Genomic DNA, 21,577 nt, shown 5'->3' with positions numbered 1-21,577 from the left:
ATGTGAGCCAAGCTGGGAAGGCTATCAGGTGAATAAGTAGTGAATAGAACACCTCCAATAGAAAGAGAAGAGAGAGTTAGAGAGACCCAGAGACAGAGAGAGAGAAAAAGAGAGAGGGACATCGTAAACATAGTCTTTGTTTAGATTATCATTTATCTCTCATGCAAATGCTTAAGTAGCCTCCTAAGCATTGTCCTTGCATCCTTTTATTCAGATGTTTGCAGTTTGTCCTCCTGGTTAGAAAGAAACTAGCAAAAGATCTGAAATGCCCATATTTCAATGGCAACGTCCCTTCTGACATCTATGTGCATTTAGACTAACACCTTTAATTTTCCTTCATAATTTCAACTTATAAAGAATTTGAATTTACCTTTTATGCCTGCCAGTGATATACATGTAAAGTCACTTTGTTATGACTAGTATAAGAAGTCTAATGATTCCACACCTACCCCTCCTATCCTCCAGGCCATGTTTGCTAAGATACAGATAGAACTTAATAGAATGCCAATACTATATTTATATATTAGTGAAAACAGGAAGCAAGTCAGAGGTTGTCCTAAAAATTTGTATTTTCAATTTTATTCCATCTACTTTAGGGAATTGGGAACATTATTCGGTAGCTTTGACTGAAGAGTGACCAAAGTAATAAAACTTCTATCTAGGTTTCTCCCCATTATACTTAAATACAGGTTCCCTCTTTACACACACAAGAATGTTTTTTCAAGTGCTTTAGAATTATTAATGAACTGAACTCCCTCAGGAGTGATTCCTTTTAAATCCTGAAATCACAGTTCTTTGAAGATATAAAGTACACCTAATTTAACTGACGTATCTCACCCAAAGTAGAAGTTTTTAAATTCATTCAGTCCCAACAGGGAGGAGTATACCCATGTAGTACTTTCCTGTTAAATCCCTCTTAATCAGAGATGTGGAAGAGCAAACTGGCAGTATGAAGAATCCATATTTTTTCCTGCCAGTGTTATATGTATTTTGGGGATAGAAAAATTTAGAACTTCCAATGTAGCAATTTCTGTTGACAAGAAATTCAATTAAGTTGTAATGGGGGCTGATTTGCTGATAAAATTCCTGATTCTTGTAGTCCGCCCAATGTTTTCACAGTTTATAAACTGTTTATCAGCCTTTCTAAGACTCACCAGTAGGGAAAACAAAACAAAACAAAACAAAAACACAACACTATCTCAAAAGGCAGCAACATCAGTCGCTTTGAGAATACTGTTTCTGTGGGTTGAATTTTCAATCTTTATTGTGATTCTCCCTTGCCTACAATCCAATTTCTTTCAGACCCATATGGTACCAATTTCTTGAAAGCTTATTGTAGTAATATTAAAAATCTCAATCTAAGTATCAAATTAGCCCCCAAATCATAAGGAAATAAATCCATGTGGGCTCACAAAATTTCCCCTTCAGGCCTTGAGGTCTAGTTATTTGTTTCTTTTCTTATGAGGAACAAATTGTTTTTAATGTTGCATTTTATAAAGGATTTAAAATGGGTGTCCCCTAAAGTATTCGTTTTTTGTGGCATTTTTAAAAACGATCATAACTTGAAAAATCTCAATATTTGAGTGATGATAATAAAAATTGCTTTGGGCTAAAATTCTGTATTCTGTATCACAGTCCACAGGAAAATTTTACAGCTAAGTAATAAACCTGGAAAATATAGGTTTATAATGGAAACATTGACAGACTCTAGCAGGCACTGTTGCAATATCTTGAATCTGATTTAAAAGAAGTTTTCAATAACGTTTTTCCAAGCCAGTCTTTTGGGGAATGCAAGTTAAAAAAAAAAAAAAAAAGAAAGAAAGAAAGAAAAAGGTTTCTACTACCTCAGTGACTGATGAAATTGTGAGGAATTTGTGGCCAGATACCCTGGGGCAGCTGTGAAAAAGACAATGGGTACTTGTAACAGGACAATAAGAATGGGCATATTATTGTAAGAAGCTACACGACTGAAGTCCCACTACATAGAGACATTTTGATATAATGATAGTCCGTAAGTGTCACATACCTGGCATGTTCTCAGGTAAAGGTAGTAATGTAATAAACTATCAGCCCATTTAATTATGTTTTAATAGAAAAATTTTTTGGAGGATAATAACAAGAGTAGCTGTCAAAGATGGTGATTCTAGAAGTGATCAAGTCATTCTATTGACATCCATGAAGTGTGCTCTCCCACATTCTCCACAAAATTAAGGTACAAGGTACCTGATGTAGGTCAGTTTTTATACTTTAAATTTTACTGTTTCTCATGGGAAATAAGAAATATTTCCTTCAATTACCTAATGAAGATGGAAACCTAGTTAGGCATGGGTACGATCCATTTGAGGTCACTGCCTTGCTCTGGCCCTGGAGTTGTACAATACAGTGGCCCTGAGAGAGCCAGTGTGTGGAAATGCTCAGGTCAAGCTGAGGAGCAGACTGTGCCAGATAAACACCTCCTTGTTCATAAGCTACATGATCTCGAACAAGTCACCTTACTAAGTCTTGCTGTTTCCATGTACAATGGGGATAATATGGACAATAATAAGAGTGATAATAATAGTTAACATCATGGATTGTTATTCTATTACTGTTACTGCTGTGAATTGTCATTGCCAATGTATATGAAACCAAAGGATGGCAAGGACAACCTGTTCCACAAAGTTCTGATCAGCACCAGCCAAGGTTGGTTGCATACCAGGGACTGGGGGTAATTCATGAAAAATTTCAACCCCACAATGAAGGGACTTTGGCTGTACACTCTTGCTTTAGGGATTGCCATACATGCCTCCAGTCTGTAATAGAAACAGAGTCATTTCAGGTTGATGCTCTGACTTGATGTGCCAAATCTTTAAAGATGTAGCCATCGGAAATTTTAAAAGCAAAACATAAACAACTAGACTCTTAAAGTGTTTTGATAATATATTTATATTTCATAAATTGAGTACCAGCACCCAGATTAAGAACAGTCTTGGTATCACAAAAGTTCCTCTGTCTTGACCCATATTGGTTACATTTTTATGGAATTCTTTAACCTTACATATGAATTAGCTTAAGGATATTATTTTATTTAGCACTTAATGCATCCTTGGTGAAAGGCTTATAAATTCGATTTCATTTTAGCATAATAACTTTGGCAACTACATACATACTAGAAAGAATATGAAAATATAGGGGAATCATTCATTTTGTTTTAAAAAATAAAATGATTCTAATTTTAAAGCTCAATTCAGTCTGACATTTAATCTACAAGAGACTTCATAACAAAATCCTTGGCTTAAGCCTTATATACTACAGTCTCTAATAGAGGAGCCCCATTAGTAAACTGTATTCATGCTAATGTGCTTGCTTGGGGCAATAATCATCAGAATCCCCAGTTCTGGTCCCTGCCAGTGAAAGTGCACCAGGAGTGGGTGATGTAGTGTTGTAATTATACAATTAGCCTTGTCAAAGCATGGAGCATTGGGAATAGCAGGATCCTGAAGCTTAAAATGTGGCTAGCTGATAGATGACTGTCATTAAGCTCATCCTTTGTTCATTTTGTGATGGGGTAGATACTGAGCTAAGGAAAAGGATTCTTAATGAAGGATAAAATCTTTGACCCATAGCCACTCTTTTTGTATGTGCTCATAACCACTCGGCTCACCCTTCCTTTTCACAACTACACACATATTCTGTTCCACTCTCACCTTAGCCTGATGAAAAATAACAAACATCTGCCACCAAGCTCTTCTTTATCCACCAAATTTAGATGATAGAAAGGGAAATTTTGTACAAATAGTGTTTAACCTATTATTTCTAATCATGACAATAATGGATCTCCCCATCCTATGCTCTTTTCCACATGTACATATTAAATTGGATATTGTGGAATTTCAACTACATAGAATTATTCTATATCTAAAACATAATTTCCTCTCACTAATATATTTATATTAAAGTTATATAAAAAACCCAGCTATATATAATATGTCTCTTTATGTTTGTTACACACATAATATCATACAAGCTGTGTATATTCATTTCATCATGTATAATACTAACTAGCATTATTCTAAATTTTGAACTTTCTTAGATGGTAGAAGATTGGCATAAAACCTTAGCTGCTTTCTCTCCTTTAGTGTTCATTATTAACCTAATTTTCTTCTCTTCTGGCTCCATGCCCTTTGGGTTTGATTGGGCTATCTTTCTTCTGCAGCCAGTGACCTGCTAAACCACTTTCCTATGGTAAGTAGGAGTGTAGATGTTCCCACTAAGTAATTGTAAGAGAATCTAACACTACATTTTGACTGTTGCGTCCCTCCTAGGTCAATAACACAGAACCCAATTCTTCTTTACAGCCACTGTTCTAGAATTTATATGTGCAAATCTATGGAGGATAGCCTTTGAAGTAAAACTCTACCAAATTACTAATGCTAGAATTAGATTTAGTGTTCAGAGTATGATATGTCCATTGTAATGTGTTAAAAACAGTAAGTTCAAAAAATGTCTGAAAAATAAGTCATTATTACAAATATAGACCTCAACAAGACTTGAGAGTACAATTTTTGTATGGTTATAAAGGGATGGCATGAGGTCATGAAATAGTTCTGTGTCTTGACTGTGGTGGTGGTTATATTAATCAACACATGTGATAACATTGCTTAGAATTACACGCATGCAGATGCTCACAGCTTTCATGTAAAACTGGGGAAATCGGAATAAGCTCTGTGGATTGCACCAATCAATGCCAAATTCCCAGTTGCAATATTGTGTTATACAAGATGATCTCACTGGGGAAATTGGGTGAAGGCAACGTGGAAACCCTCTTTAAATTTTTTTTTAACTTTCTATGAATCTACAATTATTTCAAAATAAAAAGTTTTTTTTTGTTTGTTTTTTGTGTTTTTTTTTTTTTTAATGCTATCTGGAGAAGGAATTGGGCAGGTGTAGAGGAAGTAAATTTTTGTTTTGCCCTCAGTCTCAATATGTTTTTTCTGTTTTCAGCCAAATCATTTGAGGTCCTCATCCCTTGTTTCTCCCAGGTGCAGCAAAAGGCAAGTCCTATCTCTCTGAATTACTGTAAACATCTTGAAATCTAGGAAAAATGGCATTGCATGCATACATCTAAAAGATCATGAATATATATCACAACTTCCTGAGAGCAATGTTATAACACCCATCTAACTCAACAGTTTTAGAAACAAAACTTCTGAAACAAATAACGCAACATATTTTAAGAAAAAAGAAAAAGAAGAAGATAGCAGGAGAGGAAGAATGAAGGGGAGTAAGTCAGAGGGGGAGACGAACCAGGAGAGATGATGGACTCTGAAAAACAAATTGAGGTTTCTAGAGGGGAGGAGGGTAGGGGGATGGGTTAGCCTGGTGATGGGTATTAAAGAGGGCACATTCTGCATGGAGCACTGGGTGTTATGAACAAACAATGAATCATGGAACACTACACCAAAACAAATGATGTAATATATGGTGATTAACATAACAATAAAAAATAAAAAAAAAAGCCATAGGGGAGCCATAAAGTAGATATACCAGTCCTGCTACTTTGAATCTGCATTTGAGAAAATCACTATGCTCCTAAAAGCTGCTACAATAGCAAGCTTCACATAGTCATGACTAATAGATGGAATTGCAAACACTTTACACACATGAAGTACAATTTAATCCTTTTGGGTTGCATAGCTTTCACTTTTCTGTTAAAAAAAAGTACATTAAAAGTACCAGCTAACACATACATTTACAGTAAAGAAATTAAGTTCTTTACTTTCTGGATGGGTATGGTAACTGAATGAAAACTTTGCCATTTCTAGAATAGAGTAACTTCCAAGCTGAATTAGAGTTGCTCAGCATGCCAAACAAAGCCACAGGCAAAGCAAAGCAAAAGGGAAGCTTGCTATTTTATAGGTTAGACAAGAAACAACCTACGATGACTGTGGGAGGCCTTCATATTTCATGCAAACCCCAGGAAACAATTAAGACCTCATTGCAATTCTGGGACCTGTGCTTTAGAAACTGCATCAATAAACTTCATTTTCATCTGGTACATTTGAGAGTCTCTCTTATCCCTCACTACCCCTTTTATATTGTCCTCCTTTAAGGCAATGAGAATTTGACACATAAATAAAAAGCATGAGGTTGTTTAAGGGAGGGGATAAATATGATTCAAATTCAGCCAGGTGCTTTATCACCAATTTGGGAGGCTGCAATGTTATTAGACTTTCTGATATAAAGATGGAGAGGGGAAAACTATCGGTGGAAAAGAGAGATTTGAAAAAAAGCCAAAACAAAAAAGAAACCCTTGGAAGGTAAACTGAAAACACAAAAGTACGTGGAGGTAAAAATCTAGCTGCCTCTCATTTAATATTCTATAGGGGGAAAAGTTCATTACATTACAAAAGTTCATTACATCATAAAAGTTATCACAAGAGCCATATGATCTGTTAGACTAACTAATACTGTAGCAGTTATTTCACTGATTGTAAACAAGGAATCCACAAATCTTACAGAGCCGGGGGAAAGGGTGCTGGCTGTTAGTTGATCTAGGCTGGGGTGTCTGGTGACACCAGGGGGGCCAGGGTGATACATGGATTCAGATCCTGGCTTTGTGACTAAGAAGAACTGTGGCCTAAATGGACTCTGTCGACCATTTGGGCTTCAGTTTCCCCATCTTCAACACAAGCTCATCAGATGCTCCTCAAGTTGGTCTCTGTGAAGATCCCAGGAAACTTAGAGTCCCAAGAAGCCCTCTCAATGCTATCTGCTGCTGTAGTTATGGCTTGGTTTTATTTGTTTAGATTTTCAAGTATAAGATTTCACTTAAAACAATTGCATGCCTTAAACATTTTTTTTTTTTAAATCACTGAATGAGATAATCTTCCAGGGCTCCTTGTTATGCCAAAATTTCAGCAAGTTCTGATATTAATTTTTCTTAAACATTCACCACCTCTACAAAGTAACTTTTCTGGACTGGATCCTTTCCATGTAATTTTTCTATTGCTTTCCTTTCCTTTTGTATACACAGCAAACTACTTTAAGATACTAGGGATTGGAGAGCTCTGTTTCCATGAAGCTGAACAAGGAGCACCTTTATGTACCAATTATGAAGGTCAGAAAAGTAGAGACCGTCCCTGTCTGCCAAGCATCATATATTTCTTTTTTTTAATTTAAATTCAATTAATTAACATATAGTATATTATTAGTTTCAGAGGTAGAGTTCAGTGATCCATCAGTCTTATATAACACCCAGTCCTCATTACGTCATGTGCCCTCCTTAACGCCCATCACCCAGTTGCCCCATCCTCCCACCCACTCCCCTCCAGCATCCCTCAGTTTGTTTCCTGTGATTAAGAGTTTCTTATGATTTGTCTCCCTCTCTGATTTCATCTTGTTTTATTTTTTCTTCTCTTCCCCTATGATCCTCTGTTTTGTTTCTTAAATTCCACAATGAGTGAGATCATATAATTGTCTTTCTCTGATTGACTTATTTCACTTAGCATAATACCCTCTAGTTCTAGCCATGCCATTGCAAATGGCAAGATTTATTTTTTTTTTTTTTATGGCTGAGTAGTATTCTATTGTGTATATATACCACATCTTCTTTATCCATTCATCTGTCAATGGACATCTAGGCTCTTTCCATAGTTTGGCTGTTGTGGACATTGCTGCTGTAAACATTGGGGTGTGCAGGTGCCCCTTTGGATCACCATATTTGTATCTTTGGGGTAAATCCCCAGTAGTGCAACAGGTGGGTCACAGAGTAGCTCTATTTTCAACTTTTTGAGGAACTTCCATACTGTTTTCCAGAGTGGTTGCACCAGCTTGCATTCCCATGTAAGTGTGGATTCTCCACATTCTTGCCAACATCCGCTTCCTGACTTGTTAATTTTAGCCATTCTGACTGGTGTGAGGAGGTATCTCTTTGTGGTTCTGATCTGTACTTCCCTGGAGCATCATATGTTTCTCATCAGATTCTTCAATATCCCTAGAAGAATCCTTGTGGGGACCTCCCAATACATGATTAAAATGGAATTTCTGACCAATGATGATAAGTGAGCACCAAGCTGGAATAATTTTAATTTAGAAAAAAAATTAATGTAATGTTCCTCTAATTTGTTATCTCAGATCAAATTCACTTTCATTTAACATGGGGTTAATGATGGAAAAACTCCAGGGCAGATTTGTATTTTGCCCTGGAAAAAAATTTCAAGTGAGCCCTTTAATTGTACAAAGGTATAGCAATCTTCTTCTGAAATGGCTAGCCCAAACACTGCTCTGCGTGATTAAAAAAAACAAACCAAACCAAGCAACCAAAAAAAAAAAAAAAAAACAAAACCAACAATGCCAATATTTATTGAGCAATACTATGGCAATATATTAATATAATGACAGATTTTATTTTATTTAATTGTTATGATTATAACTCTATGAACTAAGTATTGTTATCCTGATGTTTAGATAAGGAAGTTGAGAGAGTTTAAAAAACTTGCCAAAAATTTTACAGCTAATGATTGGTAGTTGAGATTCAAAGCTAGATATTTTTAATTCCAAAATCTCTTTTCCTTCACCATCATAAACATAGTAGGGTCTCAAAGGAAATTTGCTATATTCATGAGTAAAATAATAAATGAGTACAAATGAATAAAGGAATATAATAAATGAGTAAAAATGAATAAAGAAATATATATATATTCCTGTTCTGTAGAACCTTCTAATTTTTCAGATTAATATCAGTTGCTCCTATTTATTTATTAATTCAAATTTGATAAACATAGCTTAGTTTCATTTTATATAAGCACAAGTATTCTCATTTAGCAAAATGGAAAAATGGGTCTCAAAGTTCTCACAACTATGAACTAGAATTTATACCCAGATTGTATTTCTCTATGGTTGATATTCTTTCCGTTACATACACTGCCTTTCTGTAGAAGTCATGTCTACATTGTTTTGATGATAATAAATATTAAAAAATGTATTATAATTTTACTTAATATTATAATGACATATTAAGTACTAAAGCTTTGGTAGCAAATGTTCAAAGCTAAGGTATGAGCTCATTTAACCATCACAACAGCTGGACGAATGGAGGCTGTTGCTCATTTTATAGATGAGGAAACAGATTTAGAGATATTAAGGAATTTGGCGAAGTCATACAGATGATAAATGGTAGAACTAAAAGAGGAACAGAGTACTACTTCCTTTTAAATTCTGCCCTAAAATACTAATGGATGGCACCATCTCTCATCTGTCACCATATGAGGCAATATTTTTTGTTTACTTGGTTTTTTTATCTATCTTCCCCAATAGAATATAAAAACTGTGATAGAAGGACTTACTCTTTCTCGAAATCCTAGATCTTGGGACAGTACCTGCTACATCATAACTTGATTTTTTTTAGATGAATAAATACATGAATCTTTCCTAAAAACCACAGATATTCTCCTTTGTGATTTAAATCTCAAGTGTCTAAGGGCTCCTGGGTGGCTCAGGTGGTTAAGTGTCCAACTCTTGATTTTGGCTCAGGTCATGATCTCAGGGTTATGAGAAAGAACTGCTTGATGTTAGCTATAATTATTATTCTCTTACCTACTGTTGTATTTTCCATAGGAATGTTATAACACAAATATACATCAATCATTTTACAGTATCATCTCCAATCCTTCCAGCTTTATCAGTGAAAGAAAGGATGCAGCCAAAAACAAAGTGGGTCTTGGGGCAATTATGATGCTTACTTTCATGAGCCTTCTTGGTGAGAATTGAAAACAAAGAAAAAGCTTCTAAGTTACTGGGATAGTGATTTGTGAAGTACTTGTGTTTACTAAGACAATCTTACTCATATTTTGCAGACATTTTAAAAATAATTCTCTGTTTTGAGGCTTTCAACCTATAGCTAATAAAGGAGACTGTTTTTAAAGACTCCATGTTCTAGGAGCTGAGTCAGAGAACTTGCATTGGGCTGTTTTATTTAATCTTTGCAAACCATTGTGAGGAAGCATACTAGTTTTTTATTGCTGTATCTAATTACCACAAATTTAATGGCTTAAAACAATACAAATTTATTTTCTTACAGCTGTGGACATCAGAAGTCCTGAATTGGTTTATAAACTGGAATAAAATCAAGGTGTAGCAGGCCTGGACCTTGTAGGGAGAATCTATTTCATTTCTAGAGGTAGACTCTATTTTCTGGCTTGTGGTCCCTTTCTCCATCTTCAAAGCACATCACTCCAGATCTGCTCCCAAATTTTTTATCTTACTTACTCCCACTTATAAGGATTCTTAGATTACATTGGGCCCATCTGGATGATCCAGGATAATCACATCTCAAGATCCTTAATTTAGTACCATTCACACATTCCCTTTTAACATGTATAGTAACTTATTCACAGATGCTGGGGATGGGACTTAATATCTTTGGGGGCAGGGAGTTTCAGCCTACCAGAGGTAGATACCATTATGCTTATTTTGCAAATAAGAAAAAAAAAAAGGAGTGATTATGAACTCTTAATACGCTGAGAAAGAAAATTCAAAAAAGCTGACTAATTCAAACTCACCAAACTTAAAAGTGATCACCAACATACTAATATAGGTCCTTCTGATCCTAATGCTGTTTCCACTACACAATTCTGTCCCTGAACTAGGAAAAAAGACAAAGGATGGGTTTCCTCCTTATGTGTAGATATTTTTCATTTTCTTTTTGAGTTAAAATATTTACTAAATGTTTATTGAATGGCTATTATACCAATTTTCGGTGCTAGGAAGAAATATGAATCAGACTGAGTCAGTAGCTAGATAATCACAAATTTTCCCATATATTTAAATACCTATAACTCCAGTCTATCTTGAGAGTCCCAACCAAATTCAACTACCTAACTGGAAGTTTCACTGCCATGTTCAATAAACCTTTGCAATTTGCCATGTCTGGAACCGAACTCTTGAATTTTTTTCTACAACTATGTTCAATCCCTCAGTCTTCACCAGCTCAGGAAACAGCACCACCATACTCCCCCACAACGGATCAGTATTCAGATGCCTATATTTATTTTAAAAATATATCCTAATCCTATTTACTTCTCCTTATTTTTATTACTCCCAGACTTCTGACTGGTAGCTTCATTTCCATTCTCGGATTGCCTTGATCTCATCTCTATACATAAACCGGCATGATCTCCTTAGAACATAAAATACTTCAATACCTACTGTGTACTTATAATAAAATCCAAACTTTTCATGCCACACAGGGTTACCACACATCTGGTTCTGTTTAGGACATCGGTGTGCCTGCTGTCTTGGTGGAACTAGTGATAGAGCCTTCTTTCACTCCTAAAATTGTCCCAGTTGGATGATAAATTACACAGTCACCATATCCATCGGGGTCATGTGGAATCTTTCCTCTGCCTCAATTTTCCTCCCATAAGCGAACTCTTCTCTCCTAGGACTCAATAGGGTCTGCCTTAAGTCTCTCCTGTAATTATTTTTCTTCAAAATATGAACCAAAGAATTAATTATCATCCTATACTTGTTTTATCTGTTGACTGTTCATGCCATTAAAGACAACCAGGCCCACGCCCATGTTATTTGCCCCTAAACACTTTAGGCAGCATAATACCTGACACATGGGAGGTGTCTACAGATTTTTATTAAAAGGTTAATGACTAAATAAACTTGCCATATAGTCAGATAGTTATATAAACACATAGTATAACATTTACATAATAAAAATGTGTTCAAGATACCAATGACCAAAACCAATACAGAAGCAGAAGAAGTTGCTTCTGTTTGGAGAAAATGGTTGAGTAGGGAAGGTACTATAAGGGGAGGAAGCCCAATCAGTGTTGATGGATGGAAAAGATCATGTTATGTGATCAAGAAGCTATGAGGAAAGATTTCTAAGTAGAAAGCTGGCATTCACAAAGGCAAAATGGTTTAAAACAGTGTGATAATTCTGGGAACTCAAAGTAGTTTCTATTACTAGGGTGTACAGCCTTGCATAAATGATATATTAATGTCACGAATTCCTAAGGACAAAACCTAAATTATGAAGAACCCTGCAGGAAACATATAGAACAGCAAAGAAATTTGAAACTTAGTTTTGTTTTCATCTATACTGCTAGGATGATTTGAAAACTCCTATTGCCTGTTTAGCTCACCTTATAATTCATAGAAGTTTAGATATGTAAATCAGTTTTTGAAGAGTTGTATTTCAAACTTCATTACCATAAAAAATCCTCTAAGTTGTGAGTTTGTTATATAATTGTCAAAAAATTATAAAAGTGGTCCATAAGGAAACTATAATGAGATTTATGGTATATAAAACTAAACTGGGCCTTTCCCTCAGATAATTTTTTTGGGTTAACATTTCTACTTTGGGAAATGAATTTTCATTCATTCTTAGACTGTAAAAAGAAATAGCCTGGAATTACAAATTAACATTTGGCATTTATATTATACAAATGCAAAGATGAACACATCTGTAGAATTAACCAAACATTAGATCAAATTTTGATGTAAATAAAAGTTGAAATAGAGAATTAAAACTCGTCTCAGATCTATTTACCTAGGAGAAAATTTTCAAGAAATATTCTTGGTATAGATAATCATAGATGGGTTCTTTGAATATAAAAAATGTACACCAGAAATTTCACACTGGTGGACAGCAGGACATAAATGCTTTGTTTGGCTTCCAGAACAAGTCAAAAGTTTGAGCCAAGATTTAAATTTGGAGAAGTCACATAAAAAAAAAAAAATCCAGAATTCTGGCCCCTCTGAAAAACTGGAAGAGCTCATAACTCTGGTGGGAAAAAACCACAATCCTATAGAGGGCAGTAGGTGTCCTCTAACCCACCACACAGCCACGTCCCCATCACCCCAGGTGCTGAAATCCATGCCACTTCCCTTATGTATGTTACATGACATGCCTTGTACCAAAAAACCCCAACCATTAAGACTAATTGAGAATTATCAAATTGTCTAGGAAAATATTTAGAACTTGATCATCTGTAATACTGAGAACTGAATGTACATACCATCTTAATAAAATCCTCTAAAAATGGAACAATTCAGAATTCAATCTTGGCTTTCTTGGATTTTGTTTGTTATTTAAATTATATAAAAAATAAAAAGCCAATCAAATTTGGTATAATATCTTTTTTTTTTCTCCTGACCAGTAAGCTATTTGTTTTGGCATCTGGTCCATATAACACAATTAGCAGTAAAATAATCCAAAGATGTTTAACATGTGTTTAATCTGTGCTTTGAATGCAAATACTTCCAAATATCTTCCAATATAGCAAAAGTAATTTATTTTATTTAAGTATATTAAAAGACTAGACATGTTTTCAATATCCATACTACTCTAGAATAGGAGAAAGAAAGCCAGGAGAGTTATTTCCATGGGAAGTGATGGTCACTTACCTTAGCTATCTGGACACACCAGTTAAGCAGCAGCTGGGATCCAATGTTATCCTTGTGTTCATGGACATAATCCAACAGGCAGCCATGGGGCATAAGCTGTGTAACCAGCTGAATGGTTGGGCTCAGACACACACCCAATAACCGGACTAAGTGTGGATGGTCCATACTTGCCATGATCAAAGCTTCCTATAAAAAATTAATAAATAACACCATCATTTCAACTCAAATTTCTTTATAGCACAATAGTAATGGTGCTGATCATAATTTTGAAAATGTACTCTCATTCAACAGAATCAATTAAAAATGAAAAGACATTAATGCAGCTATTATATTCTTAAAGTGATTTAACTCAAGTAAAATAAGTGAAAAAGACTACACTTTTGTTAAAATGGAAAATGTTATAGAATTAAATGCATATAAAATTAATATTAGTGTTTTCACTTTTGTAATATGGTCAATATTTGATTTTATTTACTGCTAAGTTAGTTGATACTGAATCCTAGCTTATACTGTGGATTTTTAACTTTTGATCTTTAGTTCTAGAATACAATAATCTATACAAATGCAGTTATTTTCACATAGTATAAGGTGACCCAAAGTTAAGTCATCCATTATTAGTGTGGATTTAGAGAGCATACACAGGTGTAATTTATAAATTATAAATATCAAAATTTAAACAATTATAAGCAATATGCCATTGTGGATTTATGTAGAAAAATAAACCTTTTAATAAGACATTTTGCTCCATGACTTTGTCTTTACTCAAATTTATTTCATTTCCAAAATTATAAGTGATGTATTATTCATAGAATTATAAAATTTGAAAGCTAAGGGAGACTATAAAAATTTGTCTACTCCAACTTTATCATTTCATAAAATGAGAAAACAGCTCTAATTTCTTTATAATAATCATGTCACTTTGGTTTAATGAAGATAAAATTGGACATATGATAGTTATTTAGTACACCTTAAAGTTAGCCTCCAATTAAAAGTTATTTTAAGTATCTTTACTGCAATTTGAAACAGATAGGACCTTACACACACACACACACACACACACACACACACACACACACACACAGGGGGTGGCACATATATGGCAATTTATTATCAATCAGTTTACACTGAAGCCATGAGAATGTTTATTGTAGCATTCTTGAATATTTTCTATAACTTTGAAATTTTTCAAAACAAAAAACTGTGCACAGAAAGCTATACTGACCTTTTGTTTAAGATGGCATGGCAGATTGAATACACAAATTTACTTCCATTTCCTCTCAATTCCACTATACTAAGCAATAAAGTAATTAATCAAGAGGCTGACACCAACACTCATAGAGAGGAGGCAATAAAGATAGAATAATAAGAGTAGGAATTGGCTTACTAGTTGTAACTAATTTTGTATATGTATGACATCTGAAGCCTAATGTAGCAGGTAGGGAAACAGAGAAGAAATCCAATTTATACCACCTGTGTACACCACCAAAGGCTCAAGTAGTGTTAGCACCACAAATTTCTGCAATGGAGCAGGAGGGAGAAACTTAACGTGAGCAGGATTGTTTCAAAGTGTATTTAGGAGGCACCTAAAACTACAGATATCCTCCCCTCCATCAAAAGGATTGTGGACTATGGATAATAGGCAAAATGGAAAGAGAAGTACTCTGGGGATAACAGTAGGGTTATGTAAATTTATATACGGAGAAAATTGGGGCCACCTTCCAGTTCCTTCTCCCAAATGGAGCTGTGACTTCAAAATTCTGAAGCTTAAATTGTTTAAACCTCAAATTCTAAATCTAGCAAAATTTCAGTAAAGTGAATGGATATACAGACATGTTCAGGCATGTCTGTTCTTAAACAACTTATCTCAGGGGGTGCCTGGGTGGCTCATTCAGTTGAGTGTTGGACTACAGGTCTCGGCTCAGCTCATGGTCACAGGGTCATAACATTAAGCCTGGCATTGGGCTCTGTGCTCAGCAGGGAGTCTGCTTGAGATTCTTTCCCTCTGCCCTCCCCCATTCATGCTCTCCCTCTCTCTCTCTCTCAAATAAATAAATCTTAAAAAAAAACACACACTTATGTCACATACTTCCTTTCTCTGTTAGTTGTGTTCATTAAATAAGAGGGGGCAGTTAAAAGAGTACATTTAATTGAAGAAACAAAAAATGACAGTGAAGGGATATTCCAGAATAAAAGCAGTACAAGGGACCAAGATAGCAGTCAGTCCAGAATGGAGTGGGACATATTGATCTGGAAAAGGTAATCCAAGAAGATGGAGATGATAGAATACCTAATGAGCTTAAAATACATTAAGGGTATGTATATTTAGCAGAAGCTGAAGGTCAAATTAGGATTGATGCACAGAAACCTAAGCAAAAGTAAAATGAAGAAATTGATTTGATGTAAAGTACAAGACATACACAAGTAAAGAAAATCATGTATTTACTATAGAGCATGGCTGGGAATAGTTACATAAGCATAAGGACATAAGTACGAAATGTTGATATAAGCAAACATCATATGACTCTCCTGGAAAATGAAGGGAAGTAGACTATAATTCTGCAAGGGGGTAATGGGAAGAAAGTGAAAGGTACATTCCTGTTGTTCATAGTGACAAGTTAGTATATGATGCATAAAATGGAAAAATCAAGAGTTGACAGTGTAAGCATAATATTTAGATACAGGGTTAAGTGAAAAAAATAAATTGCTGAGAAATTGAAAGTGATTAGTTTGGGCAGTGGAAAACAGGCAGGAAAGGGAATGGAGAGTCACTCTAGACTTCTGTCTTTTACTATTTGCCTTGCAGCAGTATTTGACTTTTATTCTTACCTTAGAGCTATTTGAGAAGACATTATTAATTTTTAATGTCCACTACTATTTTAGTGGTGTTGATTTCAGCTGAGTCTAAAAGATTATTGACAATTATGGTACATGTCTGATGGAGTATATGGATTTACTGGATCCAGTCAGGGTCTTAGGTGAGGTATAAACTTTTACTTTTTTGAGTAAGGAAGAGTGGGGCAGAATGGGCAAGTGTCTTTGAGAAAGAAGAGATATAAGGCCAAACAGAAACAATAAGCTGGTAAAATGGCATTGGCCCAGTTCAAAAGACTGTTTTTGAGCCTTTGTGGGCAGAAGCTAAAATTGTTGTTTTCCAGATGGCTTCCAAGGAGATGCTGCAATTCCCCCCTCCTCAGTGGCCCCAGGGAGCCAGAGTCATAGAACAGGGGAGAACACCAGTTTCTTTGCTTCCTTGCTGAGCCAACCACAGCAACACCTGAGGACTAGCAGCCCGGGGAGCGCTGAGGGGCATCACCTCTGGCAAGGATACTGGCATCCTTAGGTAGTACCAATCAACAGTGGTACCAGCCAATGGTGCCAGGGGGAGAAGAGAAGCTCCATATGGGGGCCAGGCTGGTAAGGAAGAACACTGCAAATATCACAAGAAGACTGGAACTGGGACATTGGTTTACAGGTACATATGAGGCACCCACTAAGTGCCCATCTTTAGGGGTTGGAGTTTCTGCCTAATCAGCAAAGCCAGAAATTTGAGTTATTACTATGAATATGGCCCCATTTGGATCCAAAAGGTAGAAACATTTTGGTTTTGGGCGCCTGGGTGGCTCAGTTGGTTAAGCGACTGCCTTCGGCTCAGGTCATGATCCAGGAGTCCCGGGATCGAGTCCCACATCGGGCTCCCTGCTCAGCAGGGAGTCTGCTTCTCCCTCTGACCCTCTTCCCTCTCGTGCTCTCTATCTCTCATTCTCTCTCTCTCAAATAAATAAATAAAATCTTTAAAAAAAAAAAAAAAGAAACATTTTGGTTTTACTTGCTGTATATTTTAGCAAACATTTGAAATAAAGCAAATCAATATAGTTATAAGGAGAGTACAGATAAGAATGTGAGCCAAATAATATTGTATTGTTATTAATTAATTAATTATTAACATTAATATTGAAAGCATAAACCAGATGGCTCCTTCACTGAATTATGATATGAACACATATATACCTATATACAGCAACAAATAAGCAAAACATGTAATTAAATTAAATATCTAATTTAATAAAGTACCACATTAGATATTATCTAATTAAGTTAAATGCATACTGATTGCATTTTCTCTATTTCTCTTCTGGTGGCTCTCAGTCTCTTATGAGCATAAGAGTCACCTAGGTTTGGCATTACAAGTAGCTATCCAGGCCCCACTCCCAGATAATCAGGGCTAGAAGTAGCTCAGGAATCTGCATTTGTAGCAAGCTCTCCAGATGAAGCTACTATAGGAAATATGAAATATGAAAATTAAGGACCTCGGGAACATTGCCATAAAATGTATCTATAATCTCATTGCAAAAATCGTAATTTGCGGTTGTGGTTTGATCCCCATTATAACACTAGATGCTTCTACACTACATCAAAAGATGTAGTAATTCTCAGGTGTAAAAGGAGAAAGCCAAAAGCTGGGTGGTGGGCTTACTGCCCAGGTTATATTTGATAAGTACTAGATCAGGTTTAAGATTCAGGATTTCTGATTCTTAGTGCAGTTGCTACTTCTTATGATACTGAACTTCATAAATTTCAGTTCCATCAGCACCTGACACTGTAGCACTGTTAACTTGTTAACAAGAAGACAGCTCCAAACACCTGATATTAGTTGTATCTGAAGAATTGGGTCAAATTATACTTTATTTCCTAAGGAGCAACTAAAATCAAACAACAAATTTGCACTAACAGGTAAACTGCCATCACTTACAATATGCTTTCAGAAAAAGCCAAAGAAAACATATTTCTCTGATTTCCTGAGAGTATTTGGTACAGACCATTTCTTGAGAAAGAAAATGATGAAATTTAAAGTAAAAGAAAGATGTGGAGGTTATTTCAGGCTTCTTTTTCAGTATGAAATATATAAACATTTTTTTTTTCTTTTACAACTCAAGGAGTAATGATAATTCCATTCTAAATATGCATGTGAAAAGTTTACATCAGAAGAGCATAAAAAAGTCACATGAAAGTTCTCTTTAAAAAAATCTATTAGTAAGTCCTGGCAAAAAAGCTGGGGTTGTATTAAGGAAAATTGCTCATCACACTACAAAGAGTATTTGAAACCAAATTGCAGAGTATTTGCATAATAGTTCTCTTTTTTTTTTGAGAAAGAAAAGATGAGCAAGACACTAATTGTAGGTTTTATTTTTTTTTCATAAAGGAAATAGCAGATGGCTTTTTTGGGGGATAGGGAAAGAGATAAAGAAAAGAGAATGTGGATTCATTTAGAGTGATGAGTGGGATGGAAAGGGAAAAAAATTCCAATATTTTAATAATGGAGTGTTGGATTTCAATAAATTGCTCTGTGTTGAAGTTAATAATGTCCCTTGTTACCTATCTCCGTGTGGGGCCTGTGGAAGCAATTTTGGAATCTTTGTTGCTGTCACTAGAAAATGTCACCGAAGGCCAATGGAATAAATACAAGTTGACAGGTGCATTATCTATATTTTCAGAAATAAAATTAGTTTCTGTCTTTGTTTTCCCTTCTGCTTTATAAAATTTTTTTCTTAAAGTTGAATTAAAGAGTTTTCTAATTGGACAGAGGGGAAGGATGCAACAGGTGCTACACTGAAAACTCTAAAGCAAGGACATTTTCCTTTACAATGAAGTCTGGTTTGAATAAGGACTTTTTTTTAAACAATCAAGGCACATCCAGGGCATAGACAAAAAGCTCTGAAGCATGTGTGTCATTATTCTCTTGCGAAGGGAAGGTATTTCTGTACAGTAATAAAAGTAAGCAATACCACTGTCACATTAAGGTATCATTTTGCCCAGCCTTCAGATGCTTATACCTTGCCACTAAAACTTGTTTTCTCACTTGTGTTGGTTAGTGGTTTCATGAAAAGAAAAAAGAAAAAAAAAAAAAAACATATGGCCAGTGAAAACTTATGGGCTCTTCTGTTTCTTAAAAATGTTAACTTCAGCCAAACTTTCACTGTTTCATTATGTCTATGGACCATTACTTCAATACCCTCCGGCTAAAAATGGGTAAAATCTCATTGCATCAGGGATAAGGAAGATAAAAGGGGGGATAGAGGAAAAGAAAAGACAGACAATTAATGTAGACATAAAACTGTGTTTAATGCAACAGTCAGCAGATTTGTGAAGGCTTGGCACCAACGCCTCTCCTAAAGACGGTGAGGGTGATAGGGATGAAGAACACAAAGGAGATAATGCTGACAGCAGTGATGAAAGATGAAATAAAATGACTGGTCCATAATAATGTTTTACAAACATGCTTTGCTGCCGATGGTATCTAGATAATAAAATAAATGAAATCTGCATCTGTTTCCTCACATCTAGAATAAACAATAATTTACTTGTGTGAGTAGGTGAACAGCAACTAGATAGACTGAATCGATCATTGCTGGCTGGGCTCAGCACTCTTTTATTTTTTAATTTTTTAAAAAAGATTTTATTTATTTATTTGAGAGAAAGAGAATGAGAGATAGATAGAGAGCACGAGAGGGAGAAGCAGACTCCCTGCTGAGCAGGGAGCCCGATGCGGGACTCGATCCTAGGACTCCAGGGTCATGACCTGAGCCGAAAGCAGTCGCTTAACCAACTGAGCCACCCAGGCGCCCTGGGCTCAGCACTCTTTTCTAATCTCTGCCATCCTTTGGGCAGACATGAACATTCAAGATTAGGATCCTTCTAACTTTTGGTGTCAAAAGTTTTCCATCCCCAATCTCCATGATTCACCCATTGAGTGGCTGGATCTCAGACTTAGATACTACTAACAGTGCCACACAATGAAGAACTTCATGAGTAATTCTACTCTAGGTAGATTTCTACTTTCTGGCTGTTTCCTACCTTCCCCTACCCCTAGGTATACTGAATTTCCCTTCATCCTTATATTTTCCTACCACTTTGTTATACATTTTCTCACTTAAAAATATTTCTTGAGGACCTGCTTTGTGCCTGCCACTGTTACTGAAGTTGGGTCTACCATACCATCTCTATTGTCATGAAGCTTTCACTCACTGGGAGAGGCAACCAATATACAGGAAAAGCAAATATAAAACAGACATGCAAGTAATTATAAGTCATATTAAAGGTTATGGACAAAGTAAATAGAATATTGTAACAGATAATAAAATGGTGGCTACAGTGATACTTTAAATAAAGGTAGTCAGGAAGTGTGTCCTGAGATCTGAGAAGAAGCCAGACAGACAAATATCAGGAAAGAATGTAAGAGCTGGGTGAATTTGGGAAGCTCTGCGAAGACTCAAGTGTCTGGAATTTAGCAAAAGCTGCGATGGCAATGAGATGAGATTGGAAATGCAAGTAGAGGCCAGATCATGAAAGGTTTTGCAGTAGTGGGAAGAAGACTGGATTTATTCATAATTTTTTTTAAATGCCTGCTTTCTGTTATGCTTCATTTACTCCTCTCTCAGCCTGAACTCCAGTGTTGACTATTAGAATAAAGCATTTACCGTCATATAATTTTTTCCCCTTGATATTCCCGTTGTGCCAGTCGTTGGCCAGAGGCAACTCCCACCATCTTAATTCTCCTCAAACTTTCAAATATTGTTTGGGAAAGGAATCAATTCTTGGAGATTTGTCCTAAATCTCCTGATTTGATCCTCCCAAAATAGCCCTTTGTTATCTTTTTAAATTTCTTTCTCTACTACATTTATTATGATGTGTATCTCTGAGTAGAAAAATAAACCAACACAAATAACAAAAACAACTTTCTACCTTTCACAATATTTACTCTGTTTAACGTACTCCTGACATCATCCCATTTTGTTCCCGTGAATGATTTTGCCCTTGTTTATCTCTAGTACAACTTCATCTTCACTCCATATTGGCACCTTCACTGTACCTACAAGTATATTTAGAATTTCCATATTTTAAAAGTGAAAGTTCCCTAAATTGTGCCATTTCTTCACTTTGGTAATGTTTGCTATTTTCACTTTGGCTATTTCTTCATTTTATAGTCCTTCACTCCCTAGGGCTTTAGTTTTTCTGCAACTTACTGCATTCTTACTATTCAAATCACTCTTTTTTTTTTTAAAGATTTATTTATTTATGTTGAGACAGTGAGAATGAGAGAAAGAGAGTACATGAGAGCGAGGAGGGTCAGAGGGAGAAGCAGGCCCCTCGCCGAGCAGGGAGCCCGATGCGGGACTCG

At 35.6% G+C, this 21,577-nt stretch overlaps 1 protein-coding gene across 1 annotated transcript in view; it reads right to left on the bottom strand.

The window, feature by feature from the left end:
* ERBB4 (erb-b2 receptor tyrosine kinase 4) overlaps nucleotides 1-21,577 on the bottom strand; it is a 680,938-nt gene that overhangs the window by 138,844 nt on the left and 520,517 nt on the right. The window contains exon 21 of the mRNA XM_088021952.1: nucleotides 13,402-13,587. Coding sequence (XP_087878078.1) covers nucleotides 13,402-13,587 — 186 coding nt within the window. The remainder of the gene's footprint in view (nucleotides 1-13,401; nucleotides 13,588-21,577) is intronic.

The sequence above is a fragment of the Eumetopias jubatus genome, unplaced genomic scaffold (genome assembly GCF_037043125.1).
Source record: "Eumetopias jubatus isolate StellerSeaLion01/CBP00866 unplaced genomic scaffold, mEumJub1_p1.0 scaffold_3, whole genome shotgun sequence".
NCBI classification, from domain to species: Eukaryota; Metazoa; Chordata; class Mammalia; order Carnivora; family Otariidae; genus Eumetopias; species Eumetopias jubatus.
Note: the sequence above shows the minus strand (reverse complement) of the source record. Positions and strands in the feature narration are given on the sequence as shown.